This window comes from Salvelinus namaycush, chromosome 21 (assembly GCF_016432855.1).
Source record: "Salvelinus namaycush isolate Seneca chromosome 21, SaNama_1.0, whole genome shotgun sequence".
Classification (NCBI taxonomy): Eukaryota; Metazoa; Chordata; class Actinopteri; order Salmoniformes; family Salmonidae; genus Salvelinus; species Salvelinus namaycush.
The window spans coordinates 39,508,760-39,533,462 of record NC_052327.1 but is presented as its reverse complement, the minus strand read 5'-3'; the positions used below and the strand labels follow the sequence as shown (position 1 = coordinate 39,533,462).

The window sequence follows — 24,703 nt, the reverse complement described above, 5'->3', positions numbered from 1 at the left end:
TTATAAAAAACCACACTGTTAACTTGTAGCCTATTCTCATAACTGCCTTCTCAGAAACCTTCATGGAGACTTAAACCCATAAGAGTCTAAGACCTGTCTAAGCGGGGGGGGGGGGGGGCGGGGTTTACGAAGCTATACGGAATTGTTTTAAAAGGTCATACCACGGCTCGTTTTGCTATTTGATTTTGAATTTTAAGACCACTACATGACCAAAAGTATGTGGACATTTGCTAGTCGAGCATCTTGTTCCAAAATCATGGTCATTAATATGGTTGCTCCCCCCTTTGCTGCTAAAGCAAGGTGATTGTGCATGGTGTTCTTAGGCTTGATCCCTTTCATGAAGCTCCTGACAAACAGTTCTTGTGCTGACGTTGCATCCATAGGCAGTTTGGAATTTGGTAATGAGTGTTAAAACCGAGGACGTGCTTCGGCATTCGACAGTCCCTTTCTGTGAGCTTGTGTTGCCTATCACTTCACGCTGAGCCGTTGCTGCTCCAACATGTTTCCCCTTTACAATAACAGCACTTACAGTTGACCGGGGCAGCTCTAGCAGGGCAGACATTTGACGAGCTGACTTGTTGGAAAGGTGGCATCCTATGACGGTGCCACGTTGACAAAGTCACTGAGCTCTTCAGTGAGGCCCTTCTAAACTCAGTAAAAAGAAACATCTCACTGTCAACTGCGTTTATTTTCAGCAAACTTAAAACGTGTAAATATTTCTATGAACATAAGATTCAACAACTGAGACATAAACTGAACAAGTTCCACAGACATGTGACTAACATAAATTGAATGTGTCCCTGAACAAAGGGGTGTCAAAATCAAAAGTAACGGTCCTTATCTGGTGTGGCCACCAGCTGCATTAAGTACTGCAGTGCATCTCCTCATATTTTACACCAGTTAATTTTTTTGCTGACTTTGCTGATATATATATATATATATATATATACACACACATACATACATACATACAGTTGAAGTCGGAAGTTTACATACACCTTAGCCAAATACATTTATCAGTTTTTCACAATTCTTGACATTTAATCTAGTAAAAATTCCCTGTCTTAGGTCAGCTAGGATCAACACTTTATTTTAAGAACGTGAAATGTCAGAATAATAGTTGAGAGAATTATTTCTTTCAGCTTTTATTTCTTTCATCACATTCCCAGTGGGTCAGAAGTTTACATACACTCAATTAGTATTTGGTAGCATTGCCTTTTTAAATTGTTTAACTTCTTGCGAGTATAGGGGGTGCTGTTTCGCATTAGCATAAATTTGGTCTCCAGATTAAACTGCCTAGTACTCAATTCTTGCTCGTACAATATGCATATTATTGTTATTATTGGATAGAAAACACTCTCTAGTTTCTATAGCCGTTTGAATTATGTCTCTGAGTGGAACAGAACTCATTCTACAGCACTTTTCCTGACAGGGAGTGAGATTTCAGAAATCTTGGCCTCTGGTCCCAGGTCAGTTTTAATGTCCCTGTAAATGCTATGAGGATACAAACACTGCCCACGCCTTCCTCTAGATGTCAGTAAGAGGTGACAATTTGAATGGAGTCGATTGCGCAATCAGGGCCTGTATAAAAGAGCACAAGGCGGAAGTAGCTTTCTTTTCTTCCTGCGCCTGACGCACGATGGACGTCGGGACTGGCCTCCTTCCAAGCTTTGGTTTAGCCACTTATATATCGCCGGTCATGTTTTTACTCGTTATAGGTGTTAAAAACATCATAAGGTAGTTAATTTAAACCGTTTTATAGCAATTTATATCCGTTTAGTGCGATTTTGAGGCATTTCTTTGTGGTGCACTTTGAAGCGCTGGGCACGTTTCCAGTACCGGTCGAACGTTAGTGGCCATTTCGACGGGACAAGAGGACATCTTTCGACCAAAAGACGATTAGACCCGAGAAAGGATACATTGCCCAAGATTCTGATGGAAGATCAGCTCATAGTAAGAACTATTTATGATGATAAATCGTTGTTCTGTAGAAAAATGTTAAACGCATATTCCGCCATTTTCTTTGGGGTAGCTTCGCTTGGCGAACCCTGTATTGCACAGTAAGGATAATTTTAGAAATGTAATTCAGCGATTGCATTAAGAACTAATTTGTCTTTCGATTGCTGTCCACCCTATATTTTTTTGTAAAGTTTATGATTAGTTATGCATTAGACTAGATCACTGTCAAAGATGGCGGCCGACGTTTTCGGCCCAGGTTGGCTACTATTCTCATTGTATAACCACGGTTTTTTGTGGCTAAATATGCACATTTTCGAACAAACTCTATATGTATGTTGTAATATGATGTTACAGGAGTGTCATCGGAAGAATTCTGAGAAGGTTAGTGAAAAAAGTAATATATTTTGGCGATGATAACGATATCGCTCTCTTTGGCTTGAATCAATGCTCGGGTAACGTTTGCATATGTGGTATGCTAATATAACGATTTATTGTGTTTTCGCTGTAAAACACTTAGAAAATCTGAAATGTTGTCTGAATTCACAAGATCTGTGTCTTTCCATTGCTATGCGCTGTGTATTTTTAAGAAATGTTTTATGATGAGTAAATTGGTAATACACGTTGCTCTCTGTAGTAATTCTAGTCGCTTTGGTGAGATTTGTGATGGTGGCTGCAATGGCAAACTATGATTTATACCTGAAATATGCACATTTTTCTAACAAAACCTATGCTATACAATAAATATGTTATCAGACTATCATCTGATGAAGTTTTCTTGGTTAGTGGCTATTTATATCTTTATTTGGTCGAATTGGTGATAGCACCTGATGGAGTAAGAAACTGATGGAGTTAGAAAAGTGGTGTCTTTTGCTAACGTGGTTAGCTAATAGATTTACATATTTTGTCTTCCCTGTAAAACATTTTAAAAATCTGAAATGGTGGCTTTATTCACAAGATCTGTATCTTTCATTTGGTGTCTTGGACTTGTGATTTAATGATATTTAGATGCTACTATTTAATTGTGACGCTATGCTAGCGATGCTAATCAGTGGGGGGGGGGGTGCTCCCGGATCCAGGTTTCTGAATCGGTAGAAGTTAACTTGGGTCAAACATTTCGGGTAGCCTTCCACAAGCTTCCCACAATAAGTGAATTGGTGAATTTTGGCCCATTCCTCCTGACAGAGCTGGTGTAACTGAGTCAGGTTTGTAGGCCTCCTTGCTCGCACACGCTTTTTCAGTTCTGCCCACAAATTTTCTGTAGGATTGAGGTCAGGGCTTTGTGATGGCCACTCCAATACCTTGACTTTGTTGTCCTTAAGCCATTTTGCCACAACTTTGGAAGTATGCTTGGGGTCATTGTCCATTTAGAAGACCCATTAGCGACCAAGCTTTAACTTCCTGACTGATGTGTTGAGATGTTGCTTCAATATATCCACATAATTTTCCTGCCTCATGATGCCATCTATTTTGAAGTGCACCAGTCTCTCCTGCAGCAAAGCACCCCCAAAATATGATGCTGCCATCCCGTGCTTCACAGTTGGGATGGTGTTCTTCGGCTTGCAAGCTTCCCCCTTTTCCTCTAAACATAACGATGGTCATTATGGCCAAACAGTTCTATTTTTGTTTCATCAGACCAGAGGACCTTTCTCCAAAAAGTACGATCTTTGCCCCCATCTGCAGTTGCAAATCGTAGTCTGGCTTTTTTATGGCGGTTTTGGAGAAGTGGCTTCTTCCTTGCTGAGCGGCCTTTCAGGTTATGTCAATATAGGACTTGTTTTACTGTGGATATTGATACCTTTGTTCCTGTTTCCTCCATTTTCTCAAGGTCTTTTGCAGTTCTGGGATTGAGTTGCACTTTTCGCCACAAAGTACGTTAATCTCTAGGAGACTGAACGCGTCTCCTTCCTGAGCAATATGACGGCTGCGTGGTTCCATGGTGTTTATACTTGCGTACTATTGTTTGTACAGACGAATGTGGTACCTTCAGGCGTTTGGAAATTTCTCCTAAGAATGAACCAGACTTGGGGAGGTCTACAATTTTTTTTCTGAGGTTTTGTCTGATTTCTTTTGATTTTCCCATGATGTCAAGCAAAGATGCACTGAGTTTGAAGGTAGGCCTTGAAATACATCCACAGGTACACCTCCAATTGACTCAAATGATGTCAATTAGTCTTTCAGAATCTTCTAAAGCCATGACATAGTTTTCTTGAATTTTCCAAGCTGTTTAAAGGCACAGTCAACTTAGTGTATGTAAACTTCTGACCCACTGGAATTGTGATACAGTGAAATAATCTGTCTGTAAACAATTGTTGGAAAAATTACTTGTGTCATGCACAAAGTAGATGTCCTAACCGACTTGCCAAAACTCTAGTTTGTTAACAAGAAATTTGTGGAGTGGTTGAAAAATGAGTTTTAATGACTCCAACCTAAGTGTGTGAACTTCCGACTTCAACTGTATATGTAGCTTATTTTCAGATCTGCTTTCCATTTATCAACCCACAGGCTTTGGAGTGTGTAGTCAACCAATGTTCGCACAAAAAAAAATTCAGCTGAGCGGCAATTTGAAAATTCTGTGCAACTTCCGGTGCACGTTTACTGTGAACATAGAGGCTGTACCCACTTAAAGTTAGTTTTAAGTGGCCCAGTAGGTTCTGTGGCTATTTGATCATAATATAGGCCTAGCAGAGTCGCCTATTATCAAAAACAATGGAGGAAAATGCATCCCATAACATTTTAACATGGAAATAGCTGTTCTGTCATTCAGCCTACAGTAGCAGCCAATGTGTGGTGTTCAATGTCTACATTCCATGAGACTTGCAGGGCTTGACATAAACCTGTTTATCCACTTGTCCTTCAGTCAAGGTGACTGAAAATGTTGATTGATGCTAGAATCCACTTTAAGTAATAAGTCATTGTTCTCATACCATTGAGAGAGAGAATCAGACAAATTATGCTACTCTCTGTCTATTGGGTACTTAGCTTATTCAAGACCGTCTCAAAATGCAACACTGCCCCTTTTAAAACACCAAAAATCCCTTAAACCTGATTCGCTTTTCAAAGATGGCTAGAAATGCTCACATTTTGTGCTCCTGTTGGAAGCAACCATTCCCCCATTGACTACAAATGAGCTGTAATTGGGCCGATAACTCACTAACTAGGAAATAATATGAATAAATGTGCACAGGTGGCTACATGCAGCTCTCACTTTGATACCAAACCGAGCAGATACTGTAGCCTAAACACAGTCCAGTTCAAAGAGAATTGCACAGATCCGTGTATGGCAATGGCTATTTGCATATAGGCCTACTGCAGCTCTGATTGGTTATGGTGGACCGGTCTGTGTAGAGTCGTGCCTGTCAATGCAATAGAATCCTGTTCCAATGTGCTCTGCCAACAAGAACATTTCTTGCACGGTTTTACATATTAAATCTTGCATAGTTTTGTTTCAGTATATTACATTGGAAGTGGCTAATCATCTGTTGATTCGATCACAATTCCCACAGTAGAGCGAACCATTGATAATGTTAACTAAATGGGAAAACTGTAGAAAGTTGAGTGAAGTTCAATCTTGCGCTTCTCTGCCCGGGCTCATATTTCTTCTTTGTGGAAGTCCGAGGGGAAGCATTGTGGTCAACCACAATCATTCTAATTCCATGATACCCTAGACCCACTCCAATTTGCTTACCGCCCCAATAGGTCCACTGACGATGCAATCGCCATCAAACTGCCCTATCCCATCTGGGCAAGAGGAATATCTATGAAATAATGCTGTTCATTGCCTACAGCTCAGCATTTAACACCATAGCACCCTCCAAACTCATCATTAAGCTTGAGACCCTGGGTCTCGACCCCACCCTGTGCAACTGGGTCCTGGACTTTCTGACGGGCCGCCCCCAGGTGGTGAGGGTAGGAAACAACATCTCCACCCTGCTGATACTCAACACAGGGGCCCCACAAGGGTGCGTCTCAGCCCCCTCCTGTACTCCCTGTTCACCCATGACTGCGTGGCCATGCACGCTTCCAACTCAATCAAGTTTGCAGACAACACTATAGTAGTAGGCTTGATTACCAACAACAACGAGACAGGCTACAGAGAGGTGAGAGCTCTGGGAGTTTAGTGCCAGGAAAATAACCTCTCACTCAATGTCAACAAAATAAAGGAGATGATCGTGGACTTCAGGAAACAGCAGAGGGAGCACCCCCCTATCCACATCGATGGGACCGCAGTGGAGAAGGTGGAAAGTTTTAAGTTCCTCGGCGTACATATCACGGACAAACTGAAATGGTCCACCCACACAGACAGCGTGGTGAAGAAGGCTCAACAGCGCCTCTTCAAACTCAGGAGGCTGAAGAAATTTGGCTTGTCACTTAAAACCCTGACAGACTTTTACAGATGCACAATCAAGAGCATCCTGTCGGGCTGTATCACCGTCTAGTACGGCAACTGCACCGCCCTCAACAACAAGGCTCTCCAGAGGGTAGTGAGGTCTGCACAACGCATCAACGGGGGCAAACTACCTGCCCTACATGACACCTACAGCACCCAATGTCACAGGAAGGCCACCCGAGCCACCGGCTGTTCGCACCGCTACCATCCAGAAGGTGAGGTCAGTACAGGCGCATCAAAGCTGGGACAGATAGAAGCTGTTTTTCAGTCCATCTCAAGGCCATCAAACTGCTAAACAGCAATCACTAACAGAGAGGCTGCTGCCAACATAGACTCAAATCTCTGGCCACTTTAATAAATGGACTTATTTAAAGTGACTAGTGATACCTTTATTAACGCCACTTTAATGTTTACATATCTCATGTGTATATACTGTATACTATACCATCTACTGCATCTTGCCTATGCCGCACGGCCATCGATCATCCATATATTTATGTGTACATATTCTGATTCATTCCTTTACATTTGTGTGTATTAGGTAGTTGTTGTGAATTTGTTAGATTACTTGTTAGATATTACTGCATTGTTGGAACTAGAGGCACAAGCATTAAGCTACAGTCGCGTTAACATCTGCTAACCATGTGTATGTGACAAATAATATTTGATATGATTTGAATGTAAAATCCTAAAAGGTGTCTACGAAAGATTCCATTGACCCATGCAAAACTACGTGCTGCTTTTCTCTTCCTCCCTCCCTGCCTGTAACCCAGCCCACCCATGTCTCTGTGGACCTAAGTCATTACAGTATTAAATACACAGCTCTTCACTGGCATGGCATCAGTCAGGTTTCAACTTATTGTTTTACTGCATGTTAGTGCCAAGAGCCTCTTGAGGCCTATCTGATCTGGCTGGGCCACAGTACCTTGGGTATTGAAGCGGAGTTGTTGCTGCTCCATGTGTATTGATTTGTCTGTATCTTAAGCATATGTGGTCAGACAGACATGAAAGGGACAGTGCGTCTTAGTATTTGACTGACAGCACAATTCTTGTGGATTTGACTATTGTACACTACACACACACACAACCGTGTAATGTTGATAAAAAAGCCAAGGCAAAAAATTGCGCCCAACTGTTATTGTAGTAAATGTACATTGTGTACAAGTAATGTCTAGGGTTGTCAGGATACCAGTATCCCGATACTACGAAACTTGATTTTCAATGGCAAAAAGGAAAACGCAAAGCAGACTAAACCTACTGGATGTAAAATATTGTGTGCTATAGCTTGGAGAATAAATGTGATTCTGGGTGACAACATAAGGCTGCTAGTTTCCAACATTAGGGCTGTTTTCCTCAGGAAATTCAGTCAGCTTTGTTTTGTTTCCTTGCCACAATACCTCTTGAGTATCGCAAATCTGGTATCGTGACAACCCTAGTTATGAAAGTGATCATGTTGAAATGCGTTCCCTGATGTATCTGTAGGATGTTTATGATATTGATAAATTAATCGGACTCAGGCAGGAACCTGTCTTAGTGGAAGAGCCTGTTGATCTGTGTTCATCAGCGCATATGTTAATCAGACTTGCTATTGCTTGCTCTACGGAAGTGTAAGATGAAGCTGTAGGCATTTGAATGCAACAGCACTACTCCAGACAGCAACACATTTGACAAGTTTCCCCACATAAAGCTCCTAAATCTTGTTTTAGTGTTAAAACAACAAACAAACTGTTAATGGAATGGCCCCTTGATACTTTCAATCTGGAAGCCATATGTCCATACTGGTCTGGTAAAAACGTTGAATCATCCACCCACCCGTGCGCACACACCCTCTGTCTCATTCGGATCTCACATTGCAGGCATGTTTGAACAATAAGTAGGTCACTGCACAGGAGGGGGGGAGGAAGAGACGAATACATTTAGGAGACTCCTCTCTCACCCGGCCTCAATGAAGCATGTCATCCCCCCCCCCCCGCCCTCCTTTGGCTGAGCCCCAGCATAGAAAGCTGAGCAGGAGAACTGTGAGGCAGGCATCCTTCAGAAGGCCTGGTGCAAAAGGTTGCCAGCCTGGCTCAGAGCTGGTATAATCCAGGGACTGCCACGATGCCAGCTGGTCAGGCTATGTTCCCCATAGTATTCTAGTGGCCTCTCCTTGTCTCTTCTCCTGACTGCTCTTCAATGGCATTCCAGAGCTATGTTGGAGCAACTGTGCTGCTATTCTGGGCCATATGGGTTCGAGGGCCTGTAATATGATCCTCTGAAATTCCCTTCAGTCAATCACTATGTGGAGATGAGTGACCCCTCCCATAGACTTTTGCATCCATAGCTGTTAACCCATTGATGGGTTAAAAACGTTATGGAGGGGTCATCGTTTCAGTGGATGACTATATTCAATTTTGGTTTGGCCAGTGAAGGCTTAACATCCCATCCATTCACGTGGCAAAACCAATGTGTTTCTTCCATTGCGGCCAGTGACACACAAGGTAGCCATTTTGTGCCAGAACACTCGTTAGATGCCAGCTATTGTATTAGAAAGCTGACCACTGTGGAATTAGGAAACCATTCTGTGCCAGAATTTATTGGTTATTTTCCAACCCGCAATGTTGTTTTAACGAGATTAGCCATTTCCGAGGTTCGTACAAGCAGGATTTCTGGCTAACTCTGTTAGCGTGATTTAGACTAGATATTTCTAGAGGCTTCTCTGTACAAAGACAGTCCTTGTTTTTGAATCTTTTTAAATCTTAATCTAATGGATAAAGAGGGGAAGACTGAGCTTTGCTGTAGCTCTTATGTTTTGTGTGAACCAAAGAAAACGCTAAATCTAATGTGATCAGGAGGATAAGCAGATCTGTATGAGCTTGTTGCTCTGAGCTCAAACAGCCTCTCCTAGCTGGTTAGCTGGCTTGTACTTCATTGATTCAATACATTTTCTAGTGAATTTACACCTGGCAATATTTTTCTGTGACATTTTTTCCCGTATGTCAGCAAAAAATCTTCAGTGTCAATCATTACCTTTTCTCCTGGGCCTTGACAAGCAAAAGCAGTCATTCATTGGCCAACATCACGTGTGTCAGTACCATTTTAAGGCACTATATAGCCAGAACGCCTGAGATACCATGTGCTTCACCCCCCCCCCATATAGCCTACTGCCGTACACCAGCTCTCCACACATACAATCTCGCTAGTTGCTACACACAGTTAGTCAGTTAAGAACAAATTCTTATTTACAATGATGTCCTAACCCGCACGGCGCTGGGCACACACCCGCATGCATGCATGCACTCACTAACCCACATATGTTATGGGGTTAATGTGTATGTGTGAGTTTTCTACCAGCCTCCACTGACCTGCGGAACTCAGCTTGTCATTTTGTTAGTCTAGTTCAGCCTGGCTGACTGCTCGTCTCTGTATATGCTGAACCACTGACCTCTACTGTCATGCCCTGTGGCCATCGGGGAGCTCCACACATGCATGTAAAATGTATAGAGGACACCACAATTGGAAGTAACAGTTGATGGATTGTAGCCAAACAACATCAGCCAAGTATGCAGTCAATGTATCACCAAATCTATGTGAGGGCTAATTGATTAAATGTGTTACGGTCTTATCCATGGAAAATAGGTGCCTTGCCACTGTTGCCAGTATGGCCTGAGTCAGACCAGTGAAACCGCTTCCCTTTTTTAAGTGTATTTTCTCCCTATGTCATCCTCAGGGCAGAGACCTGACAGAGCCAGGCCTCAGAGTGGGCACAGATCCTTCTATTTTTCCTTGCTCTATTTATAGACTACATAGGTTATTTATGACAGCCTTTGCCTGGTAGCAGTGTGTGCTCTTCCATGGAGGCCTGGGCTTGACTGGCTTTAGAGCGGATCCATAATGCTCTGTGTGAAAGCGGCCTCACAGCACCTGGGCCATTTGACAGCCCAGTGCTGGCTGTTGTGCCAGGAATCTCCCCTCGTTAAGAAGTATAAAAGGCATACACCTGCTAGCTATTTCTTATCCATGCTAGGGTATCGGCTTGAAATACAGCATTGGCAACATAGCTATTTATTGAGCTGACTCATTCCAAGTCTGACACACACACAGAGCTGCTGCTGTGACTCACGACTGCAGTCTAGTCACTCATTACTGCTGTTGCCTGACCACTGAATGGCTGCCAGCTGCCTGCCACCCGGGGATTTATTACTGCTTTATTCCTGTATTTTATAGGTCCCTTCCTTTGGCTGGCACACCTTTCAAATGACATTTGAAGGATGTTGGCTGTGTCTCAAGTCTCCACTAGCTTCCTTGCCTTTTCTCTCTTCCTTCACCACCACTGTTGTGAGAGAAGGTGGTCATATATTTTCACCTGCTAGTTTTAGAAGAAAATTAGAAGAAAGGAGGAAAGTAGGGCTGGAAGGGAGCCATTGCACCCGTGTGAATGTTGTGGTGGTCTTGGCCATCTCCCCTGGTGGTGACCGCTATAACCTGTGTTTATGGGTCCCCTTAGCTACAGTCAGTAGGCTGTGCTGTGATTGACAGAGATGCATCCATCTGCAGATTATGCGGGCTGAGGCCCCCTGGTCTGCGAATCTCAAAGTGCGTGCGTCTGACAATTTTTGGAATCGGATGGTGTTTTTGGTCTCAGATGCTATGTGCGCATGCAACCTGAACTTGGGATAAGTTCCAGGGTGTCAGTCGGTGCCCGTGCTCTGGTCCAGGGCATTATGTTAGTAATGTAGTGGTTGAAGTTGAGAGAGTTGGCTATCTGTGTGTGCAGGATTAATTTAGTTGTGATCATTTTTTGAATATAATGTTAATGCCAAAAATCATTACAACCAAGTAACCACTGCTTGTGTTATATCTGTCACCTTAATAAATTGGCTACACTGACTAGCTAGCTACTACTACTAATAGAAAAGATACTGATTGGCTCCGAGACAAGAGCGATACTTTATTTTGAAATTATTTGGTGTGATTCGGTTTGATTAGGGAAATGAATTGATGCAATACGATTTGATGCAGTTCATTTTTTTTGCATGAACACGTTAATTTTCCATTTTAAATCCATATCTGCTGCTGATGGGAGCTCAGGAGCTGGATAAAACATTTTCCTACTTTTCCCATAATTTCTTTACCGTTGTCAGTTGCATAGAACATTTTAAGGTGACTTTCCCCCTTACGTTTAAGTGAAAAAGTTCATGATGCCCATGAGGCCCCTTAAGTGCTTAATTCAGTACATAAACTCAGCAAAAAAAGAAAAGTCCTAACTGTCAACTGCGTTTATTTTCAGCAAACTTAACACGTGTAAATATTTGTATGAACATGACAAGATTCAACAAGTTCCACAGACATGTGAATAACAGAAATGGAATAATGTGTCCCTGAACAAAGGGTGGGTCAAAATCAAAAGTAACAGTCAGTATCTGGTGTGGCCACCAGCTGCAGTAAGTACTGCAGTGCATCTCCTCCTCATGGACTGCACCAGATTTGCCAGTTCTTGCTGTGAGATGTTACCCCACTCTTCCACCAAGGCACCTGCAAATTCCCAGACATTTCTGGGGGGAATGGCCCTAGCCCTCAACCTCCGATCCAACAGGTCCCAGACGTGCTCAATGGGATTGAGATCCGGGCTCTTCGCTGGCCATGGCAGAACACTGACATTCCTGTCTTGCAGGAAATCATGCACAGAACGAGCAGTATGGCTGGTGGTATTGTCATGCTGGAGGGTCATGTCTGGATTGAGCCTACAGGAAGGGTACCACATGAGGGAGGAGGATGTCTTCCCTGTAATGCACAGCGTTGAGATTGCCGCCCCAGACCATGACGGACCCTCCACCTCCAAATCGATCCCGTTCCAGAGTACAGGCCTCGGTGTACCGCTCATTCCTTCGAAGATAAACGCGAATCCGACCATCACCCCTGGTGAGACAAAACCTCGACTTGTCAGTGAAGAGCTCTTTTTGCCAGTCCTGTCTGGTCCAGCGACGGTGGGTTTGTGCCCGTAGGCGACATCTGGTGAGGACCTGCCTTACAACAGGCCTGCAAGCCCTCAGTCCAGCCTCTCTCAGCCTATTGCGGGCAGTCTAAGCACTAATGGAGGAATTGTGCGTTCCTGGTGTACCTCAGGCAGTTGTTGTTGCCATCCTGTACCTGTCCCGCAGGTGTGACATTCGGATGTACCGATACTGTGCAGGTGTTACGTGGTCTGCCACTGCGAGGATGATCAGCTGTCCGTCCTGTCTCCCTGTAGCGCCGTATTAGGCGTCTCACAGTACGGACATTGCAATTTATTGCCCTGGCCACATCTGCGGTTCTCATGCCTCCTTGCAGCATGCCTAAGGCACGTTCATGCAGATGAGCAGAGACCCTGGGCAGGGACCCAGGGATCCTAAGTTTTCATAACTGTGACATTAATTGCCTACCGTCTGTAAGCTGTTAGTGTCTTAATGACCGGTCCACAGGCGGATGTTCATTAATTGTTTATGGTTCATTGAACAAGCATGGGAAACAGTATTTAAACCCTTTACAATGAAGATCTGTGAAGTTGGATTTTTACTAATTCTTTTTTTGAAAGACAGGGTCCTGGAGATGGGAGGTTTCTTTTTTTTGCTGAGTTTATATAGAGAGAAAAGCTTATATCAATGTAAACAGCATTTGTGGAGGCTAATGTTGCTTGCCTCTGCCCTGGTTTCAAAAGTAAAACATCCATCACCCAGCTAGCTAGGTACTTAGCTAAACAATGGAAGGTGCACATTCAATGGTTACAAAGCTAGCTAGCTAGCTAGTCAGTTAACTTGACGCACTCGAAAGTAATAGGAACAAGTTCTGAAAAGTTACTAAAATAAACTTTTTATTATCTAATGAATAAATGCATATCTTTGACACGTTCAGCCAGAGAATCAAGTCGTCTCTATTGTAACCCGAGACTCTTTCTGCCATACAGGCCTTCAAACTACCGTAAAACTCTTAAATTCTGCCCTCACCTAAGGAACTGTTTGAGGGGCTCTATGCAACACCTTTAAACAATTCCCGTGGGTAAGGGAATATTTCCTTAAAGGTGCAATGTGCAGAAATTGCTCCGCCACAAATAGTTCACCCAATTTCAGTTTGTGACAAAACAAGCAATGTTTACATAGAACCCAAACCGGCTGCGCGCGTGCGCCATTGTGCATAAATGTATTTTGTCCCCCCACACCAAACGCGATCACGACACGCAGGTTAAAATATCAAAACAAACTCTGTACCAATTATATTAATTTGGGGACAGGTCGAAAAGCATTAAACATTTATGGTTAGTTAGCTTGCACATGCTAGCTAATTTGTCCTATTTAGCTAGCTTGCTGTTGCTAGCTAATTTGTCCAGGGATATAAACATTGAGTTATTTTACCTGAAATGCACAAGGTCCTCTACTCCGCCAATTAATCCACACATAAAACGGTCAACTGAATCGTTTCTAGTCATCTCTCTTCCTTCCAGGCCTTTTCTTCTCTTGACTTTATATTACGATTGGCAATTTTCATAAATTAGGTGCATTACCGCCACTGACCTCGGTCGTCTTTCAGTCACCTACGTGGGTATAACCAATGATGAGATGGCATGTGGGTACCTGCTTCTATAAACCAATGAGGAGATGGGAGAGGGAGGACTTGCAGCGCGATCTGCATCAGAAATAGAACTGATTTCTATTTTAGCCCTTGGCAACGCAGACGCTCGTTGGCGTGCGTGAGCAGTGTGGGTGCAATAATTGAATAACATAGATTTCTACATTTATTTTACAATGCTTGCGCATGCGAGTGTAGTCAGCCTGTTAGTGTAGAGAGAGATTGTACAATCTAAACCACAAGGAAATATCTTTTCAATAACCAAGAATATAGTATTTTCAGCTGTTTGAAGTTGGTGTACAAAACCGGAGGTGAAAGACACAAAAATATAACTTAAGAACAGGAAGGATCTGAATAGCACTCATAGAACAGATCTACTGCTTTTAATGAGAATCACAGATCTATAACTGAGATTATGTGAATTTGGTTGAGTTGCCCAAAAAGTTGCATAGTGCAGCTTTAAGGTAAACAATTAAGATGTTTTATGCAACCAGGCCCTGGACCTCAGCTGGATCTGTCTGAGATGACTTCTCTAAGCTGAGTGTCTCTCTGTTAGTGTGTGTGTGACAATTTATGCTTTTTGTCTCCCACATTTTATTTGAAATCACAATCACCTACTGATTAACTTGTCATTTTTGCAGATAGTACTAATTCAAATGTATTATGTTAATATTTATTTTTAGAAATTAACATGGTATTTAGCCAATTCATATAATACAGTTTTGGATTTTACCGTATCAAAAGCGAACTGTTTAAACCGTGGAGAGCTTCTCCCGCTCTGACCAATAAATGTGACCATGCGCAGCTCACAAAAAATATTGCTGTCCTTTATGAAATTACCCTGTTCAAGTTAAAATGGCCAAATACACTGACTGTTTTTAAAGCAAAACTACCAAAACTATTTCTTATGGTGAACCTGAAAAATCTAAATAAAACCTGAATGATTGACAACCCCAATCAGCAGTTGGATGTGAGTTATGTTCACTCTGGTAAAACACAATTTTCTACAGGGCATTTGGTAACAATGGCCCAGAAAATGACATTGGTTGTCAAACTAATAAAGCCTATTATTTGACATAGTGAAAGCCTCTGCCATCTGAATGCAAATGTGCGAATAGCCTATTTGAACAGGGATGGGCCTACCTCCCGTTGGCGCGAGCTGTCTCCCCCACACTGTCCGCACAGTTCTGGCACAGTTCTGACAGTCATACGCAGTAGGCTTGGGCGGTATACTGTGTATACCGGGGTATTTTGAAAAAACCACAGGATGGTTTTTCAATATAATTTATTTCTTTGAAGTTTTTTTTATTAATTTGAATATTTGTAGCTACTTTTTAAAAATAAATACCTGCAGTCAACTTATGCAATACGTTAGGAGATAAAGAACATTGCGTTCTTCATTTCATCTGTCACATTATTATGTAGTTTATGGTAGTCCCCAGTCATGTGGTGTGTGTTATTTTATAAATAATTTTTACAAGCGCACGTTGACAAGGGACCTGAGCCTTCAGTCAATTACTGTCATGCAACATGCGCCAGCAGAAATTCCCCTCTTGGTTAAAGAGACTTGCAGGCAGATTTTTGTTTTGTGCGTGCAGCAAAATGTGAGTAGCGTTTTTGACTTACTTGTATAGTTTAGGTCAGAAACTCAATGTTCGCAATGCACTCATTAGAATTTAGTTAGCATTGTCTATGAAGATTCCTTAGTATGTGTTAGCATTTTTTAAAATTCTGGTAAGTAACTTTTTTGGGGCTTTGAATATTAGTGATTTTTAAATAGATACCTGCAGTCAACTTGTGTACTAGCAAATTTTTCATTATGAAGCTTTCTGTTACTTGTTTCCCAAAACAGAGGTTTAAGCTAGTCACGTGTGTTTCTTTACAAAGAATCTCCCAGAGCAAAATGGGAGCTTTGAGGTGAGTCACTCCTGCAGAGCGACTTAAGTCAGGTGATCATGTTATTACACTTGTATGAAATTCACTACCAATGTTTGCCAGCTATATTTCTTAACTATTAAGTTAACTATCTAATGTTTGTATTGTGTGTGTGTGTGTGTGTGTGACAAACTGCGTTCTGAGATACTTGGGTTGCCTGTCCTAGTAGTAAATGTTTGCATGCGCTCGTTAGCGTTTTCCTAGCATCCGCTATGAGAGTTCCTTAGTACTTTTTAGCATTCTGGTAAGTGGTGTGTTTTTACGTTTGGAAAAACAATTGCGCCCCTTTTGTGCACTACTGGTAATATGGTATATCCTGGGAATGCACAGACACAATATAAAGGTATGGAAATCTGGATACCGCCCAACCATAATACGTAGTGACATGCTTTTTATTGTTTGTTTTGATGTGCTACTGAACTGAAGGAGAGGACGCATCAATTCCGGGAAAACAATATGAATAAAAAACATTAGTGACCCGGCAATTCTTAACATTTGAATTGTTTTTCTGGCCAATGCATGCTATATTTGGATCGGTTTGGGCTGCCGCAGACTGATGCACTTATCTTAAACATTTGAACTGGGGACCGATGCGTATCGGTGAATCATTACATCCCTAATACTAATAACTAACCCCTTTTATCTCTGCTGCAAGCTAGCACTACTAGCTAGCCTCTAGCTAGTAGGCTAGCTTCTCATTCTAAATGTAATTTCTCCATCCGTGCTGTTGGTGGTAGTGGTAACGCACCATCCTCTGTCACCACTCGACATCCTGTCTCAGCTCGTATTTCTCACTGTATTTATGCCATGAGAAGGTATCTGATGCAGCCAGTCTCCTTTGAGATACTGGGCCTATTTCGGCTCTGGATTTGTGGCTGGGCTGCCATGGTAATGTTTACATTATGCAGTGGTGGACATTCTAATTTGCATATTTACCCTACCCATAACCCAGAGCATTCTGTGCCAGCGTGATGCCCATTTACAAATGAAAACAATAGTGTTTTCAGAGAAAGGCTGTGTACGCAGGTGTTTGTATATGCATGTGTAGGCCTAACATGCTGCCTAATATGTGCCATCGCGCGCATTTTGATTTTGTCCACCCATACCAGATGTGATCAGAACACATAGGTTGAAATATCTAAACAAACTCTGAACCAACTATATTAATTTGGGGACAGGTCGAAAAGCATTAAGCATGTATGGCAATTTAGCTAGCATGCTGTTGCTAGATAGCTTGCTGTTGCTAGATAGCTTGCTGTTGCTGTTGCGAGCGAGCAACAATCACCCGACGTCAACCCAATTCAGTTTGTTTGGGATGAGTTGGACCGCAGAGTATGGGAAAAGCAGCCAACAAGTGCTCAGCATATATGGAAACTCTTTCAAGACTGTTGGAAAAACATTCCAGTTGAAGCTGGTTGAGAGAATTCCAAGTGTGTGCAAAGCTGTCATCAAGGCAAAGGGTGGCTACTTTGAAGAACCTGAAATGTAAAATAACACTTTTTTGTTACTACATGACTCCATATGTGTTATTTCGTAGTTTTGATTTCTTCACTATTATTCTACATTGTAGGAAATAGTAAAAATAAATAAAAACGCTTGAATAAGTAGGTGTGTCCAAACTTTTGACTGGTACTGTATATAAATGGATGTTACACATGGCGTATCACATTTAACAAACCAAACATTCACATACTGTTATAGAAGGTGAAGTTAAAACCGATCTGTGCATCAATACCGCCCAGTCCTAATGTGTAGGGGCGAGGGGTCTGTTTGGGATTAGGGGGGGGGGGGAAAGGTGGGGGGGGGGGGGGGGGGGGTGAAGAATGCAGCTATTGAATTCTGCCGTGGATGTTTTGTTCGACTGTTTTCACATGCACTGAAGAAAGAGCAAAGAAATTGGAAGGGGAACCACTGGCCCACACCACGGGCCTAGCAGAAACTGAAACTAGGTCAGTTGGTCAGGGGGCACAGCAAGCACCCCCTCGACCCTGACATTCACCCTCATCCAGGCTCAGGGTCACCCCTCCGACTAAAATATACTCTGGTTCCCTGTCACCCCCTCAACCCTGTCCCCCTCCCCCCTACAACAAACGCTGCCTCGTTTCCAAAGAATCCTCATCCCTCTGTCTCCTGTCTGCCAAAACCCCTCCCTAGTAACGGCCCCCAAAACTCATCAGTCAGACCTAAGCCCCAGAGTTGGAACAGCTCAGTTCCTCTTTAACTGCAGTGCAGTGTGATGTTTCATTGTTCTTTTGTTGAGAAAGTTCTCTCTCCTCCCCCTGTGCTCTCCTCAAACAATGGGGAGTGTTTCCTGGACAACCTGGCAGGGTGCCAGGTCTTTGACTGGGGGGGTTCTATTCTGGGCTGGGTTGACTGGTGGTGGGTTGCCAGATCTTGCACTGAGGTTTTATATTGTGGTCTGGTCTCAGTGCAAATGTAGGCCAGTCCAGCAGTATATCTGGCAACTTGTGGCAACCCTGAGACGGAGGCTTATTGGCTTCATATTGGCCTAACGACTCTGGACGTTTTTAATCTTGTTTTAGTATTTACAAAAGCCTATTGTAAAATTTGACTTTTTAGTTAGAACAATTTATTTGCGGGCTCTTTTAGTGAAGAAAATGTTGGTTCTTTATATTTGTCCAAAAATGTAAGGATTGGCTATCATAAAGAGTTCAAAAGAATTCTAGCCTACACATGTATGAAGGTATTTGACTTGTAATTGATATTCTGTAAGGGCTTTAGGCTGGCCACCTGTTGAATGTTGCCAGACAGAACTCTGTGTATTAGAGTGCACTAGGAGTAGTAGTAGTCTGCTTAATCTGTATGTTGACTTGAACTCTTAATCAGCAATCAATTGTTTCAAATAGATGCATAAAGCTGTATTGTGTGTTTTGTGGTAGGCTGGCCTTGTCTGCTGAGTAGATTTAGCTGTTTTTCCTGACCACATGACCTGACCAAGAAAAACGCCTGTCCCTACTGATGACATTTTGCTTGCTTTGCGATGTTAGACTGAGGGGAGTTGGTTAGTAGACAGGGGAAATTAGGTTTTTCACATGTATCCACTTCACATTCATCTCTCACACTTTGGCTCTTTTGTTTTCGTTTGGTGGAAAAGTAGGCCAAAGCTGCACACATTCCTCATGTCAGTGCCCCACGCCAGAGAAAACATTGACAATTGCCATACACCCCAGACTCTCTGTGTGTGTGGTGTGAGCCGGCGTTGAGTGTGAGATGTTTGAAAGCTGTTTCATCTGATGTGATAACCTGTAGGTCTAGATGGGTTTACACACTAGTGTTCTTTATACTCTAAAGCACTTTCATCCAACTCAATGCCCCTTACAGCTTTGAAGGATACAAGTGCGGAAGCATTTTGTCCCAAGCATGCTAAAGACTTTCTAATTGTAGGCTAACTGACGGAAATGTTTACAGACTTGTCCTCTTGCCAAGAGTTTAGTGAGCTAAGCATTCTTATTGTAAGAACAACACTAGGCCTAACTGCCAAAATGTAGACTAACTGCTTTCACTTTGGCATACTAGTAATAGGCTACTGTTCCCATTTGTTATTTGACTCTCCTGCATATAAAAAGTATTTGTCATATAAGCATGTAAGCTAAATCCACTCTTTTCAACTGTATTGACGCTCTCCCCCTCCTGTATGTAACATTAACGTTCCTATGATTTCCCCCCTGTAGGACCGTAAGCTGTCCAAGTCGGAGCGCCAGCGGTTCAAGGAGGAGGCGGGCATGCTGAAGGGGCTGCAGCACCCCAACATCGTCCGCTTCTACGACTCCTGGGAGGCCCCTGTTAAAGGCAGGAAGTGTATTGTGCTGGTCACAGAGCTCATGACCTCTGGAACACTCAAAACGTGAGTCTCACTTTCACACACAGACATCAACACCAGTCTATCATCATGATTAAATTGTTGGTCCTAGTTACCCAAATCAGTGAAATGTGATGAGGATGGTTGTGTGATGTCCATCTTTACCCCTATGTCCGTCCTGTTCTGTAGGTATCTGAAGCGCTTCAAGGTCATGAAGATCAAAGTTCTGAGGAGCTGGTGTAGGCAGATCCTAAAGGGCCTTCACTTCCTCCACACCAGGGCCCCGCCTATCATCCACAGGGACCTGAAGTGTGACAACATTTTCATTACGGGCCCCACAGGCTCCGTCAAGATAGGAGACCTGGGATTGGCCACACTCAAGAGGTCCTCTTTCGCCAAGAGTGTCATAGGTAAGACCCCAACATCACCAGCTATACCTTTTACTGTGCTCTGCTTTCTTCCTCACTACACTCCAATGGGGATGTCTTGTGTAAGGTTATTATACTGTGGTTAACATTGAGGTTGTGAAGGGTTAGATTGGGGGGGGGGGGGGTTTATTTATAGTCTCTTTTTTTTGTCTGACAATGTGGTTGGAAAGCAGACCACAATGTTTCAGCTCTCCTTTCAAACCACAGCTCAAGTGGAGGCCAGGCCATGGGGAGACCCACTAACCCTCTCTTTACACACACTGTGTTATGTCAGCGAGTCCACCAGGGCTGGTTACTCGTGACAGAATTGATTTGATTATCTTTTTCCTCCACAAAGTGAAAGTTCACTTTCAGGCTCCTACTGAGAGTAAGTAGCGCCAATTTCTGTGAAATATGAATCTCAATCCACTTGTCATGCCTTAACCGTCAGGCTAGCCAGGCCAGGCCAGGCCAGGGTTACAGGTATGGCCTCTGGTTATGTGTTCTGTCTCAGACTGGTCTTTGCTCTGTGGTTTGGAAATATGTGGTCTGTTTGCCAGTGATGCCAATAACATTTGCCGTTTCTGTTTTTTGAAGGGTTTGCCCCTACAGGTTTTTGTCAGTGTTTGTCTCTGTCCTTTAAAAAATTTCAGGAGCACAGAGAATAATGTCTGCTTCTTTTTCTGTCTGGAAAGCCCCCCCCCCTTCCCACTTTCCTCTTCTCCTTTATCAGCCTTTTTGTTGTTGTTCTTTCACACTCTCGGGTATGTTTTGAGACTGTAGGCTGTAGCCTCAGCTGTGCTCCGTTCTGCAGTAAAGGAATAAGTAGGGTACTGCTGGTCAGTGAGTATTGTAATGACCTGGTAAGTGTGCGAGTGCACTGTGACACACACCTTACAAAAACCGAATAATTTCAAATAACCATTAGAGTTTTTCTGTTTAAGACCATTAGAAGATTGAGAGCAGAGTATCTGCTATTTGAATAAGGCTGGTGTCCAGAAATGCACTGTTTCACTAACTAGCTATGGGATCTGCTTCTCTCGGCCCTCACCATAACACCTTACTCCCCAGGTCAAGGAGGACAGGTGAGTCAGACTACTCAAAGGTATGTTTGTATGAAACAGGTTATGTTTGAGGGTTTAGTTGTGAAATGTAAGGTCTTGACACAAGTTATTTCCATAGCTAGTTTTACTATTTGTGCCCCTTCTATGCCATTTTGAGGCCCCTGATCATTGACGCTCAACTCACTAACCAGGTTCTGATTGGTAAACCGGGCCATTCTTCAGCTTGTCAGTAGTTAAACTGACAAAGTGTGTGTCTAACACCAGTTTGGCCCCCCCTACAGTGTTTTCTGTACACCAGCCATCTTCTGTAGACTCCCTATACAAGGTGTCACCCCACAGATAACCAGGTCTTACACAGAGAAACTTGTGCCTCTTTCTCTACAGTCTAACTGAACCCGGCCTCCCCCTTTTTTTTCTCTCTCTCCTTCCTCTCTCTCTTTCTCTACTCTCCTTCACAGCTTCTGCTCACCTGGAGGCAGCGGTGGACCGGTCACTCTTCCTCCTCTTGGTTAGAGGAGAAGAGGGGCGTTTGGGGTGTGACACTCGGAGATGGAGACGAACACACAGAGAGACACAGAGTTCTGAATGGTTGTATTTGATTTAAGGTACCCCTGAGTTCATGGCGCCTGAGATGTATGAGGAGAAGTACGACGAGTCAGTGGATGTGTATGCCTTTGGGATGTGCATGCTGGAGATGGCCACCTCAGAGTACCCATACTCCGAGTGCCAGAACGCTGCACAGATCTACCGCAGAGTCACCAGCGTAAGTCTCCGCTGCCTCAACCCCAATTGCCTGTTGTCCTCGCTCTGCCGCTCGCTCTCCTCTTTCCAGTTCCCTCTTTACCTGCCCCTTCTCCCTCACTGCTTGGTTGTCCCTTTTGAGGTAATTTCTTTTTAATTTGCATCATTAGCCATTCTTTGCCACTTTTGTCTTTTTCTCCCCACTCTTTCTGTCTTCCCTGCGAGCCTTCTTCCTCTCTCTCCGTTTCTTCTTTTCCCACCTCCTTCAATCCTGCAACCTACATTATTTTTCTCTATCTTTTGCGCTTTTTCTCGTTCTGTCTCTTGAGGCGTGTTGAGTGTCTGTCATTTGTGTTGGGTGTAACTGGGCCTCGGCTTGGATCCAAAGGAAGAACACGCGCACACACACACACACACACACACACACACCTCAGCATAGATACTTCATGATTTATGGTTAGAAATGGGCCTTGAAGGTCAGCCTATTTTCTCACCAATCAGCATTGCCATTCTAGGAATCGAATGTCTGCTGCCAGTTTCAGTGAGCACGGTTGATCATCAACTACGTTGGGAGGTAGTAGATACACCTTCTCGCACGTGCCTGTTTCTTCCATGAGCGCCACATGACACCGGTTACTTTTTACCTTAGCTAAACATTGTTAAACTCCCTTGATAAGTAACATGCATTCCCGGAATCAGTATATACGCCACAGACTTATCGCATTGAGACCATCAGAAGTGTGCAACCTTATGACTGTATCAGCGCTTCAGATATCATATATGACAGTCTGCTGCTGTCTCTGTAGACCTATCCATCACTTGACACTGTCACACATACACCCTCTGCTCTCTCCTCCATTCCTCCTTCTCACTCTTTACCACCTCTACTCCTCTTTCACCGCATCGCTCCTCCACTTCTCCTTCCTCTCCCCTCATCAACCCTGTTTTCTGGAATCCATGCTCTCCCCCACCATTCTTCTCCCCAACTCCCAGCAACAACAGCACCAGCCCCTAATCTTCAAAGAGTGGGAGTGTCACCATAACGCCAGAGTTCACATGTAGATTTCTAGGTTAGTGCTCCTCAGCAGCACAGTCCCAGGACACAGTGGGTTGCTACTGAACCTTGCTCTGAGACAAGACTGCTGTACCTGGTGACTATGGAGCTCGCCAGCTTGTAGTCTTAAAACCCGGAAATAAGTTACCTCTGGTTTGTTCAGACATCCCTATGGGAATGCCATTCCTTAGGTCTGAGGTTAGCACAGGCTTAGGAGATCTTTTACATTTTGTTCTGAGATTAGTCAGTTAACATGACCTTTATGAATTATGAAGCCTTTATGTGATTTGTGTTTTTTATTATTACATAAATTCTTCAAAATTCACAAAACGTGATGTTAGCTGATGAAGATTATCTCATAGAACAGAACGTGTAAGATCTCCTAAACCTGTGTTTACCACAGACCTTATTTTCTGTGTTTGTCCAAAACCCCTACAAAAATGCCATTCATTTTCCTCATACGCTTTGTCCAACTAACCATCACTGAGTTCGTGCCTGTAAAAAGACCATTACTATTTGGCTCTTTTTTTCCCCTGAACAACTTTGTTTTCCCACAAGGAACACTCAAGTAGATTACATGAGTTTGAACATATAGCGTGCACTGCAGCCCAATACAGTGTTATACACTGTTCTCTGATATGAGGCAACAGAGCAACGCCACAGAAGGCGCAGATAGAAATATATTACATAGAACAGACATACTTCTGTCATGTAAAATATGTCATAATTTCAGCTCTGTACAAGACATTTCTATCTGCAACCCTGGATAGACCCGGAAGTTAGAATCACGGAAACAGAGTGTTGACAATGTGTGGGTTGTGACTGGGAGGTCTGTGTCTTATAGGGGGTGAAGCCGGCCAGCTTCGACAAGGTGGCGATCCCCGAGGTGAAGGAGATCATCGAGGGATGCATCCGACAAAACAAGGACGAGAGGTCAGCTCACATTCTCATTTTGAGACACAGATACAGGGAGAATATTCATACTCAACCACCCAGGACCTTCTCAAAATATGACCCGTTTCAAAGTGTGTTAAAGATGTCTGTTGATTTGACTCATCCTCTCTCCGTCTTCTGTTCTCTAACCCCCCTCTCACGTTCTCCCAGGTACTCGATAAAGGACCTGCTGAACCATGCCTTCTTCCAGGAGGAGACAGGGGTGCGTGTGGAGCTGGCCGAGGAGGACGACGGGGAAATGGAGGCCATCAAGCTTTGGCTGAGGATAGAGGATGTCAAGAAGCTGAAGGGGAAATACAAGGACAACGAGGCCATCGAGTTCTCCTTCGACCTCAGCAAGGACGTCCCTGAGGATGTGGCCCAGGAGATGGTGGGTGACAACACAATGTCCACTTCAGAGAGAGATTGACTGTGTCCCAAATTTCACCCTTTTCCCTATATAGTGCATAAATTTTCACCAGGGCCCATAGGAAATAGGCTGCCATTTGAGACACAATCTTTATTCTTCCTGATTATTTATTAGGAATCCTTGATTTACAAACATCATCTAGACTAAATAACATTAAATGTGAGTCAAGTCCTAACACTGCCCTATTCTGTGTGTGTGTGTTTTTCTTTGTCAGGTGGAGTCTGGTTACGTGTGTGAAGGGGACCATAAGACCATGGCTAAGGCCATCAAGGACAGAGTTTCCCTCATCAGCAGGAAGCGAGAGCAGAGGCAACAGGTCTGTACCGGCTCAATGGAATCTTTGGTTTGAATCCTGGATAAATGTGATGTATTGCAATCATGAATTAAACTAA

At 43.3% G+C, this 24,703-nt stretch overlaps 1 protein-coding gene across 2 annotated transcripts in view; it reads left to right on the top strand.

The window, feature by feature from the left end:
• Nucleotides 1–24,703, top strand: part of LOC120066365 (serine/threonine-protein kinase WNK1-like) — a 63,102-nt gene that overhangs the window by 25,485 nt on the left and 12,914 nt on the right. For both annotated transcript variants that reach the window (XM_039017684.1, XM_039017682.1), the window contains exons 3-8: nucleotides 19,555–19,727; nucleotides 19,872–20,092; nucleotides 21,759–21,916; nucleotides 23,793–23,881; nucleotides 24,053–24,272; nucleotides 24,526–24,627. In XM_039017684.1, coding sequence (XP_038873612.1) covers nucleotides 19,555–19,727; nucleotides 19,872–20,092; nucleotides 21,759–21,916; nucleotides 23,793–23,881; nucleotides 24,053–24,272; nucleotides 24,526–24,627 — 963 coding nt within the window. The remainder of the gene's footprint in view (nucleotides 1–19,554; nucleotides 19,728–19,871; nucleotides 20,093–21,758; nucleotides 21,917–23,792; nucleotides 23,882–24,052; nucleotides 24,273–24,525; nucleotides 24,628–24,703) is intronic.